The sequence below is a fragment of the Oncorhynchus kisutch genome, linkage group LG1 (genome assembly GCF_002021735.2).
Source record: "Oncorhynchus kisutch isolate 150728-3 linkage group LG1, Okis_V2, whole genome shotgun sequence".
Classification (NCBI taxonomy): domain Eukaryota; kingdom Metazoa; phylum Chordata; class Actinopteri; order Salmoniformes; family Salmonidae; genus Oncorhynchus; species Oncorhynchus kisutch.
This window is the reverse complement of record NC_034174.2, coordinates 37,881,378-37,899,408: the sequence shown is the minus strand read 5'-3', so window position 1 is coordinate 37,899,408 and position 18,031 is coordinate 37,881,378. Positions and strand designations below refer to the sequence as shown.

General features: G+C 38.9%; 2 protein-coding genes across 2 annotated transcripts; both read right to left on the bottom strand.

Annotated features, from left to right (window-relative positions):
• Positions 1-1,919: 1,919 nt before the first annotated feature.
• LOC109903250 (homeobox protein Hox-C10-like) lies at positions 1,920-6,986 on the bottom strand. The gene is made up of 2 exons (XM_020499914.2): positions 5,593-6,986; positions 1,920-2,560 (listed from the first exon to the last, which is right to left on the bottom strand). The coding sequence occupies exons 1-2, from the start codon at positions 6,329-6,331 to the stop codon at positions 2,286-2,288; spliced, it is 1,014 nt and encodes a 337-aa protein (XP_020355503.1). The 5' UTR covers positions 6,332-6,986; the 3' UTR covers positions 1,920-2,285.
• A 6,827-nt stretch (positions 6,987-13,813) lies between these two features.
• LOC109903347 (homeobox protein Hox-C11a-like) lies at positions 13,814-17,026 on the bottom strand. Its single transcript, XM_020500026.2, has 2 exons — positions 16,234-17,026; positions 13,814-14,949 (listed from the first exon to the last, which is right to left on the bottom strand). Exons 1-2 carry the CDS (start codon positions 16,934-16,936, stop codon positions 14,717-14,719), a joined length of 936 nt encoding a protein of 311 aa, XP_020355615.1. The 5' UTR covers positions 16,937-17,026; the 3' UTR covers positions 13,814-14,716.
• Positions 17,027-18,031: the final 1,005 nt, after the last annotated feature.

The following is an 18,031-nucleotide window of genomic DNA, read 5'->3' as shown; positions in this document are numbered from 1 at the left end:
TCTCGTCGTGGATATTGGTGGCTCGGTTCATTTACAATGCCATTTGCGGCGACTCCAGAGCAGAGAGTATAATCTGTCGGAAATGGACGCCCTTGATGAAGGCGAACTGACGTAATCAAGGCAGTTTTTTGTTGCCGAGCCAGGAAGTCAATCCCAACAACATGAAACTACCTAAACCACGGATCAGCTAAGCGTGAAAGGGCAATCCATTGAGAATTAGACGCAATATCAAACGTCTCGCATACTGTGAAACGCTTTTCTTTTGACCGATGGGAAAGAAAATCAATAGAAAATATACGAATAACAACGTGATGTATTTCTAGACAAGGACGAACGATCCTAGGCTATTAGTCTACGTTTCCATGTTCATCAACTAAAGCTACCTGTTAATCTTCAACAACGGGATACTGGACCCAATAATAATTTGATGTGATTCATGCATGTGTCTTGTTTTGCATCTAAATCCAGTTTGAAAAGAGCAAGGTAATACAGCCTATGATGTCCACGATCTGAGTGGACATCCACCAAGGAGCGAACATATTTTGGAAGATAGTTTGTAACACAAAATGTTTAATAGTCAAATAGATAGCATACTCCATGAACACATGCAGGTGCACAATCGTCTGTTCATTATATCAAAAAACATCGTTGTCCATCCAAGGTAGAGGTACATTCAACAAAATGATCACAGCACACATCATAATCCAAAATCCACTTGCAAACATACAAACCCCCCATAAACATCAGGACGGATTTCGCATGTCTTTAGGATGTAAAAAAACAAAACAAATACAGCAACAGAAAAACACGAAATACCATCGGTGTAAAGAACTGTTATGTGCTGCCAGTTGCAAATGTGCCAAATGAGCAGAGCCAGACGTGATCGAGTCCAAAGCAAAGAAGAGAAATGCCAGCGGCTATAGTCCTACCTTCAAACCTGGCTGCATGCGGGGATCCGTTTCCATGTTTCTGCAGCCATGTCTCGTTGCGGACTTTGTGCCATTATATACATTCCCTTAATCACCCGGTCTCTTTATCCTCCATCACCCGTTGGAGAATGTCGCATTTCCCTCATCCGGTGAAAGCAGTGGCGTGTGCCCGTGCAAACCAGCCCCATCGTAGTGCGGCTCTGTGGGTATAGAGTTCCTCCTCCTCACCTTTAAACGCATCTTTACTGCCGCGGCGCACATTAGATTTGCAGATCATTAAACCCACCTCTGGCGCTGTACTCCGACCATCCTGACATTACTATTTTATGACCTTGACTTATTGGTCACCTGGCTAATATTTAAATCACCGCTATATGGTCGGTCTTTCCACTCCTTTCTCGCCCCTCTCTTTCTCAAAGCAAGCCATAAAGGACACGAAAGAGAAGGATAACCAGGGTAAATGATGCTCCAAACCCATTTATTTGATATCTTTACAAATGTCCAGCAACATAATTCTTGGGATAATGCTTTAGAAGTTAATGCACTTTGATGCTGTAATGCACAAGTTCACAGAAATGACAAAATAATCAAACACAAAACAATAAGAACAGAAATGATGAAAAGGAAGAGACCAAGTAATGACACGTTTTCATTAAAAGTGCATGGAAACCATTTCAGACACAGGACTGTCACTTTAAGACACATTTCACAAACAATTAAAGACTTCCTTTCGTGATTTGTGTAACATTTACTGTTGAAAAGCGATATCCCAAGTATAAATACAGTAAAGTACACCCCAGGTTAAAAAAACAACAACTTTTGAGCAAAATAATGTTTTCTAGACACAACCGCAGACTTCAAGAAGTAGGGCATTCAAGGAGTTGGTCTGATGGAAATTCGTGATGTCATCGGCATCCCCCTGCTTGAGGAACAAAAGAGGAGCAATAGAGAAGAAAAGAGGAAAGCCCCCCCCCCCCCCCCCCCCCCCCCACACACACACACACACACACCACCACTTTTGCTATGTATTTCATGACATACCTGAACCACCTATTGAGATGTGCCTTTTGTTAACTACATCAGGTGTTAAATGAGGTGAAAAGGAGTCTGGAGTGCCACTTTAATTTCCAGCCTTATAAACAATGTGCATCTTTAGAGCATCATAGCATTTCACTGTCAAATCATGAAACTTACATTTTTCATAAAACCATGCATGGACTCGAAAAAAACATGAAGATGTTTGAAAGGCTTACAATTCCTATCCTGCTCTAGATGTTTTCTCCTGTATGTGTGCATGCCTAGCCTGTATGTGCAGCTTACGCGTAAAAGTATTTATCTCCAAATAAGATGTAAGGTTTAAGTATAGTCATAAGCAGAGGTTAGCTCTCTCACTCGACTCTCCCTGTTGAATTTCTTGAGCTTCATACGTCGGTTTTGGAACCATATTTTGACCTGTCTGTCAGATAAGTCAATACTCTTGCTGATCTCCAAGCGGCGCTCTCGCGTCAGATACATGTTGAACAAGAACTCCTTCTCCAGTTCCAGTATTTGATGTTTGGTGTAAGGACAACGCTTTTTCCGTCTACTTTTCGCTGTGAGCCAGTTTCCAAAGACATTCTCCAATCTGTCCCCTGTAAAAAGGAATGAGTTAAATTAACGTAATTCTCAGTGTATAGCCTAACCATAGGCTTATTTGTGATATAAAACAATAATGCACTGACTTAATCAGGTTACAAAGGCCACGTCTTGACGACAAAACTATCTTTTATATTCTGCCTGCCATTTTATATCATTGCACGTTTTTAATCTATTCGACCATTATATTTGCAACTTCCCTTTTTAGCTGAAATGAGTAGGCCCACTAATCTGAGATGCAAGGAAAACGTTCTAATTTCTACTCCAATTGTTATACAACTTGTCGTTGACTTCGATGTCTTTTATGAACGGACGATATAATTGGGCTACTCTAGCTTTTAGTGAGATGATAAATGACCGCTTCTTAGAGGCAGACCTACAAATAATGTTGCATTATTTGCGAATCTTCAGTAGTCTACGCTCACTCAAGTTCAATTGAAGTAATTAAGTACAAAGACAGGGCCTACAGAAAAACATTTGTCTAGATCTCATCAGGCAAATAAAGTAAATCAATGGATAATTCATCTGGGCAATTTGGGTCCTTTTGGCGATAAGAATTACATTATGTTCTTCAATCCCTTCATAAATAGCCTAAAAGAGAGAAATAAAATGTAGCCTATATTAGTTAATGCCACTACAGCTCTTGGTAAGTGGAATGGATATGACGGACTTGTCTAGTCTACCGACAAAGGAGTCCGGAGGGGTTTCAAATCTAAATGTTATTGACTTCCGTCTTGATTACATGGCTCAACGGGCACGAAAAATACAACTATTCACACAATCTGGAAATCATATAGGCCTAGTAATTGAACTGCGCAAAGGTATAGCCCTATAACCTACACATTCAGACTATTCCAGACCAGTGTTTTTATGTAGCCTTAGTCATCGCTTCATTTTTCAGTGAATCACTGATCAATTATTATTTAAACATTTGGGATAAAAGTGTCATATTTTAATAGAAAGTTATTAATATTGTAACGAATCTGACGTTCATGTTCAGATTTAATGTAGAGAGAAATTAGGGACTGAAGCAACTTATTCTATTTCGACCTAAATCACAAGTTGTTTTCAACAAAACGTTATTTATTTTTTTATTTAAATTTGACCTTTATTTTACTAGGCAAGTCAGTTAAGAAAAAATTCTTATTTTCAATGACGGCCTAGGAACAGTGGGTTAACTGCCTGTTCAGGGGCAGAACGACAGATTTGTACCTTGTCGGGGATTCGAACTTGCAACCTTTCGGTTACTAGTCCAACGCTCTAACCACTAGGCTACCCTGCCGCCCCGCACGTACATAGAGGCCTCATATCTGCCTGATTTTAACACGAGTTACTCGATAAAGTACCATTGTGTAAGCATTGGCGTGAATTTCGGATGCACGCGGTGTGGCAACATATGCTCAATAACAGGCCTAAGTAGAATAAATAATAATAATAATAATAATATGCCTAATAATACTAATCGATTCACCATTACCCTAAAGTACACATAACTTACAAATTGAAATGCAATGAACTTGAGGAAGCCTATGTACATAATACTTGTTGTTTTACACGTACAAAAATAGTTTATCGAGAATTTAGCTTCAAAATATCGTTTCAAAGGTGGACAAACTGAAAAACAGCAGCGATCATGTAGCAGCCATTTCGTTGCCCTTCACCTTCCAAGAAACTTTCCGACGCAAATGCCTTGTGATGTGTTTTTTGTCAGTTTGTCTGTAGGCCTATGTCTTCCCGGGACGGTTTCTAGTGCCCAGTTTTAACATGGTTTTGGACTAAGCACTTTCAATGGTGAATATCCATTGAACAGGATGTTTTTTGTCTAGGAATAATCGTAATCTGTTTCTGGGAAAGCGGCCCCTCCGGTTATAAATCCAATTAGATATAAACCAGGCTAGGTTAGACGCACATAAAGTGAATCGTGTTTTGTTTTGAAGTCTTCATTGCTGTAATTAGTGCGTGCGTATTCCTTTGGATAGGAACAATTTCCTAGTAGCCTAGAATGCTTTTTTATTATAAAATATCCAAGAGAGATGTAGCGACTAATAAGAATGAATGAGCGTCATCTCAACTGCAAAATATATTTGCGACTGTGCAGTTTAATTTATCAAAACCAAAAACGCAGACTATCAAGTAACATTGCAAAGGTTTACCAATGCAAACTTGCAATTAGTTCAATGCTAAACAGATAATGTCGGTCGTAGCAAATTGGTAATGGACTGGCAGCTGAGTGTATGAAATAAAGTTGCTTAAATAAACAATGTCAAGAGTACACGCAGCCTCGCCTTTGGTGTTCACCCTTGAAGTCTATTAAGATAAACAGCGAAAAGTAGTCTGCTTAACTGTTTTTGTGTTGCTGTATTTACAAATAAAATGTTTAGGAAAGAGATTAGGAACTAGGAGATCCTAATTATAAAGATAGTGTTGGGAGGGAAGTGTAGCCTATGTGCTTACACTCTTAGAGAAAAAAGGTTGCTTGCTTCATATATGGAAATAGGTTCGATATAGAACCCTATATAGAACCCAAGGATTCTGATCAAAGAACCCTACAAAAGGGTCCATGTGGAACCTTTTTTGTTCTATTCTGAACCTTTTTTTCCCCAAGAGTGTAACAAAAAACATAGCCTACCAATCGAATCAAGTTTGCAAGTGCTGAAAATTGTAGCCTATTACAAACTGTACAAATGATGAAAAATAGCATATAAGCCTATGCCAAGGCTCAGCGTTGCATAATCGTTTGAAGTATTAGTTGACTTTATCTCAAATCAAAAGTTTAAACATCGCAATAACATCAAAAAACACAAAAAACAGTTCCTCTTCTCATATGATATTGGCTTGTCCAACTTTGTGCTTCCTCTGAGTGTGATGATAAAGCTTGCTTATGTCTTATAAACTGTGTGTGCTCGCACTGATAATATGCTTGTTGATGTGTTATAACCCATACGTGTGTGTTCTCGCTCTCTCAATATGCTTGTTTACGTGTTATATACCCTGTGTGCGTGCGTGTGTGTGTGTTTGTGTGTGTTACCTTTAACCTCACTGTCTGAGTTGTCTGTGCTACCGTCCGTTTTTAGGACGTTCTCTTTCTCAGGCAGTTGTTTCGTGGGACTGTGATTCTCCTCGAGTTTACTGTCTGCCACTGCCAGATGCGCCTCCTGATTGGTTTCGCAGGTGTCGTTAAATAGTTCTGGATTATCTGTCTCAATTCCGGACACAGAGAAGATACTTTCTGATCCGAAGCCATGCGCCTTCTCTTTCCTTAGGTACCGTTGATTAGCTGTCGAGGATTCCGGACAAGACTGTTCGTGCGTTTGACTGGGATGGCGTCTCTCAGCCATCCGCGTGTAGGAACAAGTTCCAACAACTGTATCCGTGCGTCCGTTTGGATCTCCGCTATATAGGCAGAACATTGAGTCCTCCTTCACACTGTCCGATGGGAAAGAACATGGAAACAGGGGTCGGATAACAGGCTGTGCTACCTGGGATGAATTTTTATATTCAGGCCCAAAAGCATTTAGTTGCGAAAGGTAATGATGTTGATGGTAGACGCTGAGAGCCGTGTTTGTCGGAGATTGTGCTCCCGTTTTGGAGAGAGGCGAAGAAGCGATTCCATAATTTCTCGCTGTCGAACAGTCATACTCGGTCGCAACTCTTTGAGCATACATTCCGGAACTGCCGAAATAGCCCTCATCTCTGGACACAGAGGATCCTCCTACCAACTGTTCCACATGGAAGATAGAAGCTGGGATTCTATTTGGACATTCCATTTTATTGTTATCTTTCTTATTTTGATACCAGTGTTCAGTGCCCCCCTAAAGGATTATAGAGGGGTAGGAAGCTGACATATTTGAGTTGGGGGCATGGAGCATAAAAAAATATCAGCAACACAATTATGATTGTACGAGGCATGCCACGTGAATTTCAGACCAATGGGGGGTTGAAAGTGGCCTTGACGCACCAGATTACCATGACGACACTGGGGTCAAGTTGTCGAATTCTCAGTTCTAGGACAGAGTAAGGGCGCCATCTAGTAGGACAGATAGGGTACAGACACACGTTCTAGAACACAAAGTCACTAAAATTAAAATAGTGTTATTTTAATTATGTGTTCTAGAAAACAAATGTGAGCGACTGAGCTGGCAAAAAAATAAGATAATAAACCTAAATAGCAACTAGATGTTGGTTATGTAAATTGGATAACATGTAGGCTAGATTCCATCATCTGCTTTTTGTGTACAACTTCTCCACAAAATTATATATATATTTTTTATTTAGATGAAACAAAAGCAAAAACAAACATTTCGGCAATGATTCTTGAAAATTCAACTGCCAAATAGTTGATAAAGGTGATAACGAAAATTGTTTGCTTGTTTAAATATCATTTAGCCTATAGTTCCTTCAAATTGGGACGAACGCAGTAGCTTTAGTTATAGGCTGTAGCAGTAGCAGGCCTAAGTTTAAAAAAAGGGGGGTGAATTGAGGACAAAGAGAGAGTGTAATAAGGACGCAAAGTTTATAAACATTGTGGCACTCTACTATCGATAGCCCAAAATGAATTAGTTCACTTCTAAGCTTTTTTAATGTGTTTTAGAGGCACAATTTCGTGAATTTGCATTACAATGCACTACTATTTTTTTTAATCGAAACGCCTATTTTTGTGCAAACCTTTCAATAATAGAAATGCATTTAAACAGTCGTTGGTATGACAAGCAATTAAAAAGTAAGCAATAGTCTACCCTTTCTGTTTGCCATTGATTTGTCTATGGTTTGAATTGTCTTTGGCCATTTTATTGTGCTGATCATTGATTAATATAGCTAATTGAACAACATTTGTTAGACTACACAATAGTGTTGCAAATATGTGCATAATGATTTTATTGAATTACTTTTCAATAAACCCATTTTATCATGGTTAATCTATTTCCAATTCTTGTAAACCTTACTGCCATATGTTGTTTTGGGCTTCTAGGCTTAGATATTGGCTATAACTCCGACATTGCTTGTCCTAATATTTCTAGATTTCTTAATTCCATCCTTTACTTTTTAGATTATTGTGTATTGTTGTATATTGTTAAATATTATTGCACTGTCGGAGCTAAGAACACAAGCATGTCGCTACACCCGCAATAACCTGCTAAATTTGATTAGATTTTTTATTTTTGAATTGTGTGAGAGGCAATTTCCTAGCGAATCCTCTGTTTGCCCATAGTATGAGCAATTACAGAAAATACTTGGGAACAATTCCAAATCTATTAATATAGGCTAGTGCCAATGAAGTGCTGAGTTTTCTTAGTTGATTCTTTATCATTGCAAAGTGGATTCAATCATCATCACGTATTAGTGTTAATTGTGTTGTGTTACTTAGTTCGTATACGGTAAGAGCGTGTCGCTAGAAACGCTATGGTCGTGGGTTCAATTCCTGCAGGGATCACTTACACAAACAAAATGTAGAGTATGCACCCACTTTATTTGGTTTTCTAAATAACTTTGGATAAATTCTGCAATTGACATGCATTATATACGGGGAACTATTTGTTGTATTTTATTTAACGTATATTGAACTATTCTCCAGTGCACCCGATTTTTTATATGTTATTTCATTCATTTATATTCCTGTAGACCTACATAATCTATGGTGATTTAACAAATGCAACATAACATACATTCCTACTCACAGGCATCCTCTTTAACCAGATAAAGGATGTATATATGTTTTGATATAATTACTCAGTTAACGTTACGTTTCGCCTTGCAATTAAAAGTAAACGCAATCGACAAATGAACAAGCTATACCATCTAGACATACAAGTAAATACAAAAACAGTTTTGTTGTGCTGCGACTGTTTTGTTAGTTGGTTCTGATCTTATCGGTTATGTGACGGTGGAACTGTAGTCTAGTTTTGCCTTCAATGGCGCCGACAGAGGTCACTGACAATGACCCGGCCTGTCCACAGCAAGAGATCAGCTTTACCTGCTCTCTCTGTCACCGTTAGTACTTTTATTTTTTAAAGGCATATCTTTTTTGCAAGGGCATATTTCGTTCAACATGTTATGGTGTAGCCTAACGATTTAAACCATTGATCTCGTTTTTACGTTTTCAGGGGAGAGAGAAAGTGAATATAGGCTGTCGGGCGAATCCTATAACTGTAGGGCTAGACTATTTGTGTGTGCATCCTGAACTTCAGCGAAAAAGCATTTATATCAATAGCTTACATGATTTGTGCGAAACATCGAGAAATTGGCCGTATCTGAAATAAGAATTCATTCAGTCTTTTAGGGAGGTTGGGTTGATTTCCAGTCAAATCAAAAAGGCTATCCGTTTTGATATTGATAATATCGCCAAGTTATGTTTCTATGAAACAAACAAAACAACTATAGCTCACAGAGCTTTTATTTTCAAACTTAAAAATGATTGTTAAGAGATCGCGCTTTATTCGGTGTGGTGGCCTATCGGCTATGTGAGTTCAATATATGCCATAGCCTAACTGTCTTGCACTCAGATGTTGCTTCTTAATAAGAACACAACAAAAAAGTCACATGTAGCCCATTTTTGGATCATAGGCCTACATAATATCAATACCATTTTAAACAGGGTGACTGATCGTGAGGAACAATATGAATTGTAATATGTGACTGACTGCGTGTCCAATTAACCGTAGCACCTGGTCGACCTGTCTTAGTCATTGACTTGGCATGCAAAAATGACAATTCTGGAACTCTAAGCACCACCAATGAATGTGGTGGATACTCTCAATGCAAACTGTGTTGTTGCTATTAATTCGATGATTAACTTCCACCCTTCTTTGAATATCAACAATATATGTTCAGTAGGCCTATAACATTTGGAACAAAACGAGTTTGTTTATAAGGATGTGTTTTGATAGAACTGATCCAAGACACTGTGATTGGTTGTCGTGCCGAAACGTTGGTGTTTATACCCATTACATTAGTTGGAGGATAGAATGTGCGACTTTCTTTATTTTTTTTCCATAAAACGTCTTGGATCATAAAGTTTCATAATCTGCATATCATAGGCCGATAATATAATATTTTTTATATAAGATCCGTAGAGTTGATGGTGCAGTCTCTACTTTTATTGTATTTATCACAGTTTTCTATAAAGGGTTTTCGGGTAATAAGGTAGCCTAAAAATATTTCTAAATCCAATAATTTGATTGGAATTGCAATGGAATTCCACACATCTCTGACAAACTATGGCTAAAAGAAGGTGAGCCAGATGAACCCATGGAATCAACGTTTGTTTATTGATTTGATTTTAGGTCCGCCCCACTGTCCTAAACCCCACAACCTTAAACATATATAGTTATATTAGACAGACACGCGTGTTCAAATCCTGTGCCATTCCTAAACAACTTACGAATGCCAATCCACCGAGGTGAAAGACCATCAAATATGTACACTGAAATATGCACACAGCCATGCACACAGATAGCCAACTTGACGGTGTGCGCTAAACCGACCCGGGGTAATGCATAAGAGGGGTTTACGAGTTGGAATAAACACGAGCACGTCAAAACATCCGCCTGAATTGAAATATAGAATGAAAATATTCATCTTAACGGTTCAAAATCAATCTTTCAAGTGGTTCAATACCCATTGCCGACATTAAACTGACTATTATTAATTGTATCCATGTTCTTATTAAACACATTCACATTCGTAATTACTTTTAGCTTAATATGATTACTATATGGGCTTATTATATATGTGTTTTACTTATTGGTATTTCATGCCTCACGTGGCTTTTCTTACGGGGAATGTGAATTACTTTTTTCGAACATGTGAGAAGAGACAAAAATATTCAATAAAACCTAAAGCCTTAATGGGGTAACATTATTACTCACACAGCAAATCCTCCTGTCGCCACAAAACACACAATAAAATGGAGTCCCCCTCCATGCCAAGCCATCAAAATGACCGAAAAATCATATTCAATTTGAAGTAACGTTGAGCTATTTTGCGCTGGAAGCCCGCTCTACCGACACACTAATGTTACATTTACGCGTGGTGCATGTTCTCTGTATTAAATCCTATTATACATCGTTCAGGTGTGATATACAAGAGAAGTAAGCATTCCATTTTAAATGGGAATATCGTCAAAAAGCTTTAAAAAATGACCACACCGCACCGGGCTGGTGATGCATAGGCTTGTCATCACCTTGTGGGTTTAAGCAATGTATTTTTTTCTGATATAATGTGCAAGCACACACATATGCACATGTACACATTATTCTATACAAGCCTTTACGCACACCATAGACTACATATGGACCTTTACACACAAATACAATTTTTCAAAACCTGACCTGGATTTCTAAAAGATTTTCATTATTCCATCCTCTCGTCCTCTCGCATGCCTTCATACCATATACGTAGCTAGCTTATACTAGCTAGCTTATAGGCTAAATATTTCAGAAAAGTAAATTAACCGTAGCAAAACAAAGAAAGTCTTCAAGAGAGCAAGCTCATATCACTATTGCTCCTGTTCAAACCTCTACACATAGGTTCCAAGCAATGTAGGCTTTATTCGAAGAATTCATCTTTCTCCTCCCTGTGGTTCTCTTCTCCTTAGAGGACGGCTATAGAGCCATTTGGGCCTTGTTACACAATTGTCTATCAAGTGCGGATGCGTAGCCTCGTGAACATAACAACATTGACATAACACCAAATCAAAGCGCAGGACAGGATTTTGTGGAGCCCTGGATTAACATTTATTTGATTGTACCACAGCCAAGACTCCTCCCAGATCAATATTGAGAGGGTGTCTTGATTACGTTAATATTGTAAGCCGAGACCTGCCACCTTTGAGTGACGTTGGACACCACCAGACAGAACAGCTTATCGCATCATACTCCAGATCCCACTGGTTCATAGAGATAGATAGACGACTCATCTTGTATCTGTGCCATTATGGCGTCAGTGACAGCATGGGCAGCGCCGTTGAGACCATCTCCATTTTAAAGTAATATACATTTTATTCTTATGCATTGGCTGATTTCTCCCAATTCACAGGAAGCCCCACCAACTGGACAACTTTTAAATGGTGGAAGCCCTCAATGGCAATGCCCATATTAAAACGAGTTATATCCATGATGAGTGCTCTATCCATCTCAATGCACTGGTCTCATAGGCACATGCACGCAAGAGAAAATGGGGAACAGGCGGGAGTCAAAGAAGAGCAAGCAATCTGATGCCGTGAGAGGGGCCCGGATTTGTGAAACTCGGCAGTCCAGGTCCAAGGTCCCTCGGCAGGGTGTGAAAGCGCAGTGTGAGAGTCTTGATCTCCAACATTGATCCAAAACCCACATCCCTCGGCCAGATTTCGTTTATTTTTCGGTAGGCTGTGAAATTAGTTTGGGGCGCGGGTTCCATGTTAGTTGAGCTAAGACAAATCGATACATTTTCGATCATTATCTATTTTGTTTTTGCTAGTAAAAATATACAATTAAAAAGCGTATTATAAATATGTAGGCCGGTATATAACTATTATTTAATCCTGCATGTATGAGACTTTTGAGATGGCACATGAAAATAAGTAAATGCCAAACGTTAAGGTTATTCTGGGCATGAGACAGTTTTGCTAGTTTCCAAGTGCTTTTCCATTTCAATAACAGAAAATTAATGATATAGTTTTATGACCCGGTTACACATATGCTCTTCGCCGTAGTGCATCCAATACACACGAACTGTTTTGCTTATTTTGGGTGCACACACGCCTAAAATGAAACAGATATTAAACAATAGAATTTAAAAAATGGAAATTTGTTTTCCAAAATTATAAAACAATCACAGCTGTTAAAAAAACACGTTATATGCATCAGTTTTCAAGAGGTCAGTGCTGGGTTCTCTAAACATCCCCTTCTAAACCCCATCCCCCTTTCCCCCGACCTTCTCTCCTTCGCAAACCTCATTGGCTGGTTGTTGGTACCCGCATTTCCGGGAGCAAAGCCACTCTCTGATTCAACTTTATTGCGTCGGGTTAAAGGTGATGGCCTTGACTTCCCGGAAGTTCAAAGACAATATCTCTTTCTTTCTTGCAAGACATCAAAATACACCTAAACGTCCCAGGACTCCATATCTGTAAATTGGTGGGCATCGGTATGAATTACATTCGATATATGCACAGCTACAGAGTAAAACACATGCCACAGCCGCAGGACATCGATGAGGAGGGCCTATACACCACCACATGGTCAATAAACTTGAGGGTTTTTTTTCTCGCCAGAAAGCCTCTCAATAGATATCCTTGGGTTCGTTTTGTTATCACGAGAAGAAACGGATAAGGATAAGGATGACGTGAATATTGTGCACTAGTGATGATATCAACATGAGATTTTTGTATGTTTTAAAGTAAAAGGCCTTCTATTCGAGTTCCCCATTTACGACGGAAGGTATCTCACTCCACTGGGCAGACGGTGCAATTAAGAGAAAACTAACTATTTAGTGCCCCTGGTCTTTATGACAGTGTCTAGACTGGACAGGTCTAGTTTTCAAAATGACCATTGGATATTTATTTTAGTGCACTTATCAACCTCTCTCTCTCACTCTCTTATTGACACATTCACTCACCAACATCAGTAACACGGGCAAACATGCACGCACACGCAAATGTGTTTTCATTTAGCCTACATAGGTCATACATGGATGAAAACCAATTCAACATTATAGCACCCCTAATTACTTGCAGACTTTTTCGTGAAAACAAGAGCACTGGACAATGAAGACAAATATAGCGCCCTCATACTCCTGACAAATTGCGCACGAAGTCCGCCTAATTTTTTACTATTTTACAAGCATTCCCAATATTCTAATCTGACATCTTACCCTTAGCCTATTGATTTGTGGGTAGACATGGAGTCTTGATTTGTATCAATTAGCCTAAATACCTAGTTCTGCGATAGAGCCTATACATATTTCCCATTACTCTTCACATGAAATTTCAACGACTTGTCGGGGACATGCATAGGGTTTCACAACTTTTTATAGGCCGTTGTGACCAGTTTAAATAGCCTAGTATACTGTGCTAGTAAGGGCCTACTTAAGAAGTCACGTGGCAGGTAACATTACATTGCTCTTCTACCAGTTTTGAGGACTATAGCCCTACTGATAACTAAAGCCCAAGCATTCTGTATGAATACACTTATAGACTATAACGCATGTTCTTGGTGGATGATCTTTGAAATACAGACCCAGTGGAAATAATAACATAAACAGTCTCAAAGAATGGCTTGATTTAAGAATCACTCTTCGTTTATTTTTGTTACATTATTTCACTCGATGCATATTTGCGACGTCATCTCTTCATACTGCATAAACTCAAAATCGGCAAGCAAACGGCAAGCAATTAACAAAAAGCTCACTATAGAATCAAAGAGCTTGTAAGCCATAGAGTTTTTAAGTTATTTGTTTGAAATCTTTCAAAGATAGTAATTAGTTTAAGGGATCAAATTTGATAAACAAATGAAATTCATATATACAGTCAGTCATATTGTATAGTCTCTTAAAGGACATTATTCATTTGGGACCAATGATTCGTGTCCAAGTTCTTGGTTGCGGCAAAAATGTGTCTGTATCGGCAAGGTACCTATGAAGAATCTGTGCGGCTGTCCTCAAGTCGGTTCAGTTTGTAGCGAAATCATTTCACAAAGAAAGGATAATGTTGAAATGCAGAGGTAAAAGACAGAAATGTCACTGGAAAGACAGCATTTCACAAGTGAATTGAAATAGGCTATATAATCAAACAAAATAAAAAATACTGAGAACTGTCGTACTTGCGATTATAATGTTTCACATATTTGGCTTAATGTGGCAAACGTGTGAATAAAAATCTTTAATTAGCAAAAATGTTGTGCACAAAAATGAAAATGTTACCTTAATTTCTCTGCTATTGTCAGAGATACAGTTCTCTGAGGTCTTGCTTTTTGCTGGTTCTTGTTATTGGTTCAACAAAACAAGGAAACATAAAAAATAAACATGAATAATTGCTTATCTTTCTTTTCAGTCCCAGCGTTTCCATGACCTAACACTTGTTTTTAGCTGAAGTCGACTCTGGCTTTGTCCTCCAAAGGCAATTCAGTTTTAGAGGTGATAATATTAATGATTATTTCTCACCAAAGCTATCAGTTTAGAGTTCACAATAAGGGGTTGCCAGAAAAATACTGCAGGCGATCTCGGCTTAATTTCTTTTCTTTCATTCGGCGGTTCTGGAACCAGATTTTGACTTGACGGTCAGTGAGGTTTAGCATTCTGGAGAGCTGCAGCCGTTTTTCCTTGTTGATATAAACATTAAAGAAGAACTCTCTTTCCAGTTCTCGAATCTGGAACTTCGTGTAAGGACACCTCTTCTTCCTCGTGCGTGGTGTACCTTAGAGCAATATAAAACAAATACGCAGAAGAATGTAAGGTCAAATGTATCCAACATGTACACTTTAAGTAAAATAAGCATTTAGAGACTCGTTGAATCTTGTGGAGATTCAAAACGTAGGTTTGTTAAGTTTTATAAAACGTAAGTTTGCTAAACATGTACACTTAAGTTTGCGCATACATTGTATTTCTCTGTATCCTTAAATACATCCCCCAGTGCCTACCTATTGTGACATGGAGAACTTATGATGCAAAAGTATAATCAGCCTTCTCCTCTATAAAACCTCTGACTAGTTTTCTAACGCTATTCACAAGACATTGCACTTTTACACCCTACCTACCTCATTATTTCCCTCTCTCAATACACTGCCAAAATGGCAATATATGCCTATCAAGGAACATATTTACTTTCATATTGCGATCATTTATGGCAAATTAACACTGGATAGCTAGATAGGATAACCAATGGGTGGGATATTATTAAAGGCTAGAGACAAATTCTTCCACATGACACTATGCGGGCGCTTTGGCCTGCGAAGTGGGAACCACCGTTTCATAGTCTACGAATACATTTGAGATAATTATATCTTTTTTTTACCAATTTACCGATGCTCATTGGGTTATCACATGGACTATAACGAAGCAGAACGAGTTTGTTGGTGATTTACAGAATATCTCAACGCTTGAAATATTTAAATCACTGCTTAGTCTACAAACTGAAATACTAGGATAGCCTTTTTGAGAAGAGCATGGAGCATCCCAAAGAAACCCAAACGTTATTATTATCACAACCGATATTTTCTGAACAATTTTACATAAACATTTACATAAAATCTCGATAAAACAGTTAACATCTGCTGTTATAGCGTAAAGCAACACGTCGACAGAAGCAACACAATATAAGTTTTACTTTTATAGGAGGCTGCCGAGAAGGGAAACATCACAGGACGCCCAAAAGCAGTGTTCTGCCCAATTGCTTTTTACCCTCGACAGCCTGGCGAAACATGCCTTAAAAAGCCCAGCGCAAGTTCATGATCAAAGTTAGCATTTGTCACAATAGCGCGCTCTTAAAATTTCACAGACTCTGGGATAGCTGCTGCCTGTGTGTAACGTATCGTTTTTTGAAAGCGCTTTCCCATCGTAAAAATTATTCTTGCTGGAAGAAAGAGCTTTGTAGGTTATAATAAAATCCTTTGAATGCTTATAAAACTCCACATAAAATCTGACCGACAAAACACAGGGCTAGTCCCTTAACCTTTTTCCCATTTACAGCTTCGGTACCTACTCGAGTGGCTGGTTTTGCTGGCGCTGTCGTCTTTCGTGACCGATGAAGAGGCACAAGAACCCGAATTAGTGTTTTCCTCTTCATCTTCTGGGTCTTTCTCCGGGTCGGCGGCGCTGTGGAGGGCGGCAGGCGGTTGAGACGCTGAATCCAGTTTACTGGAGTCGCCCTTCTGAGAACAGTTCTCTTGCGAGCTGTTATCCGCCCCGCTGTGTGTGCTTTCGAAAAAGCGGTCAAAGCCCTGCGGAAGAACGTTGTTTTTCCCTACACCCGAGTAAAAGCCCGCGGAAGGGTGGTTGGAGCTTGGGTGGTGGTGGTGGTGATGGTGATGGCTGTAGACACTTTCGTTTTTCATCAGCATTTCTGTCATGGTGGACGATGGCGGAAGGCAGTCCCTGTGTACCAGTTCCTCCCCTGAGTAGCAGGACGCATAGTTTCCTCTATGGTGCCACTTACTTGAAGGCTCCAAACTGTAAGAAACGTCTCGAACCGGTTGCACTTGGGAGAGGTTCGTGGAGTAAGGGTAGGTGATTTGCCGAGAAGGGGCCTGTGGCAGGAAGGAAGAGACGGCAGAAAATTCGGGGACATAATAGGTGCAGCTGGGGAGGTAAAGGTTGGACCCACAGCTTGCTCTGTCGCCGAACTCAGAAGTCCTGTCTTTTCGCGTCTGTGAGCAGAAGTTTCCCAGATTAACCGAGTTAAACATCGTTCTTCCCGTTCTCGTGCACTATAGATAGATTTTTTGGATTGAACTGCAGAAGGAGAACATTTGGGAAGGCGAGATGACGCGCTATCCATCTAAGTCACCCCAAGACACGTGATCGAAAGTAGATATTGTCATATATCAATTTGAAACACTTACATGCGTAGGAGTGGTTCACTTTGGTAAGATATAGGAGGTTCAAACGATTGGTTTTCCAACACCGCATGAGCATTATAAAAATCTATATCAGGTATCTTAGCTACGTAGCCTATAACCATGTAATCAAAATATGAATACCTTATAGCACATGCGCAATGCAATATAGCATATAACCCTGACAGGTATGCTAAGGGTTTTTAATGATAATAATAATTAATAATAATTCAAATTATTATTATTGTTATTATTATTATTATTAGTAGTAGTAGTAGTAGTAGTAATAGTAGTAGTAGTATTGGGCCATGCAAATGTAGGCTACTATAGTCTATATCTTGATAGTTACTAGGCTACTACTACTACTACTACTAGTAGCCTATAAAAGTTATTTTGCAAACCTTCACTTAATTTCGACCATATGAGATTGCAGTGTTTGAGATTTTCACCCATTTCCCCAATGTATTTTCCTAGCAATGAAAATCCTCTTTTAATCCATTATCCTAAAAACCCTTGAAGTGCATATTAGACATATTCTATAAACTCTTGAATTATTACAAATACGTTATAATAAGACGTACAATGTATTCCTGTCTTCTTTAGTGAATGAAAATACATGAAGGCCCAATTTACATATATCCTGAGATTTCAGGACATCGAAGATAGTTCAAATAGTCATTATCATACAGTCCGATGGTTTTGTTCCTCGTGAAAGTATTATAAGTTATGAATTGCAAGTAAACCTGTTGTAATAACTGGTATAAAGATCTCGTTAAGGGACCCAATTTTAACGCAGTTCATTGCTCTATCCCCAGCACCAAGATCACTTAAAGAAAGAAACTAATATAAATTATTATTATTTTTGTACATATATGGCTGCAACACAGCCCAGTGTTTGGCGACGTGGAAACTAGGAATTCAGAGAGAAAAAACACAGCTTTCGAT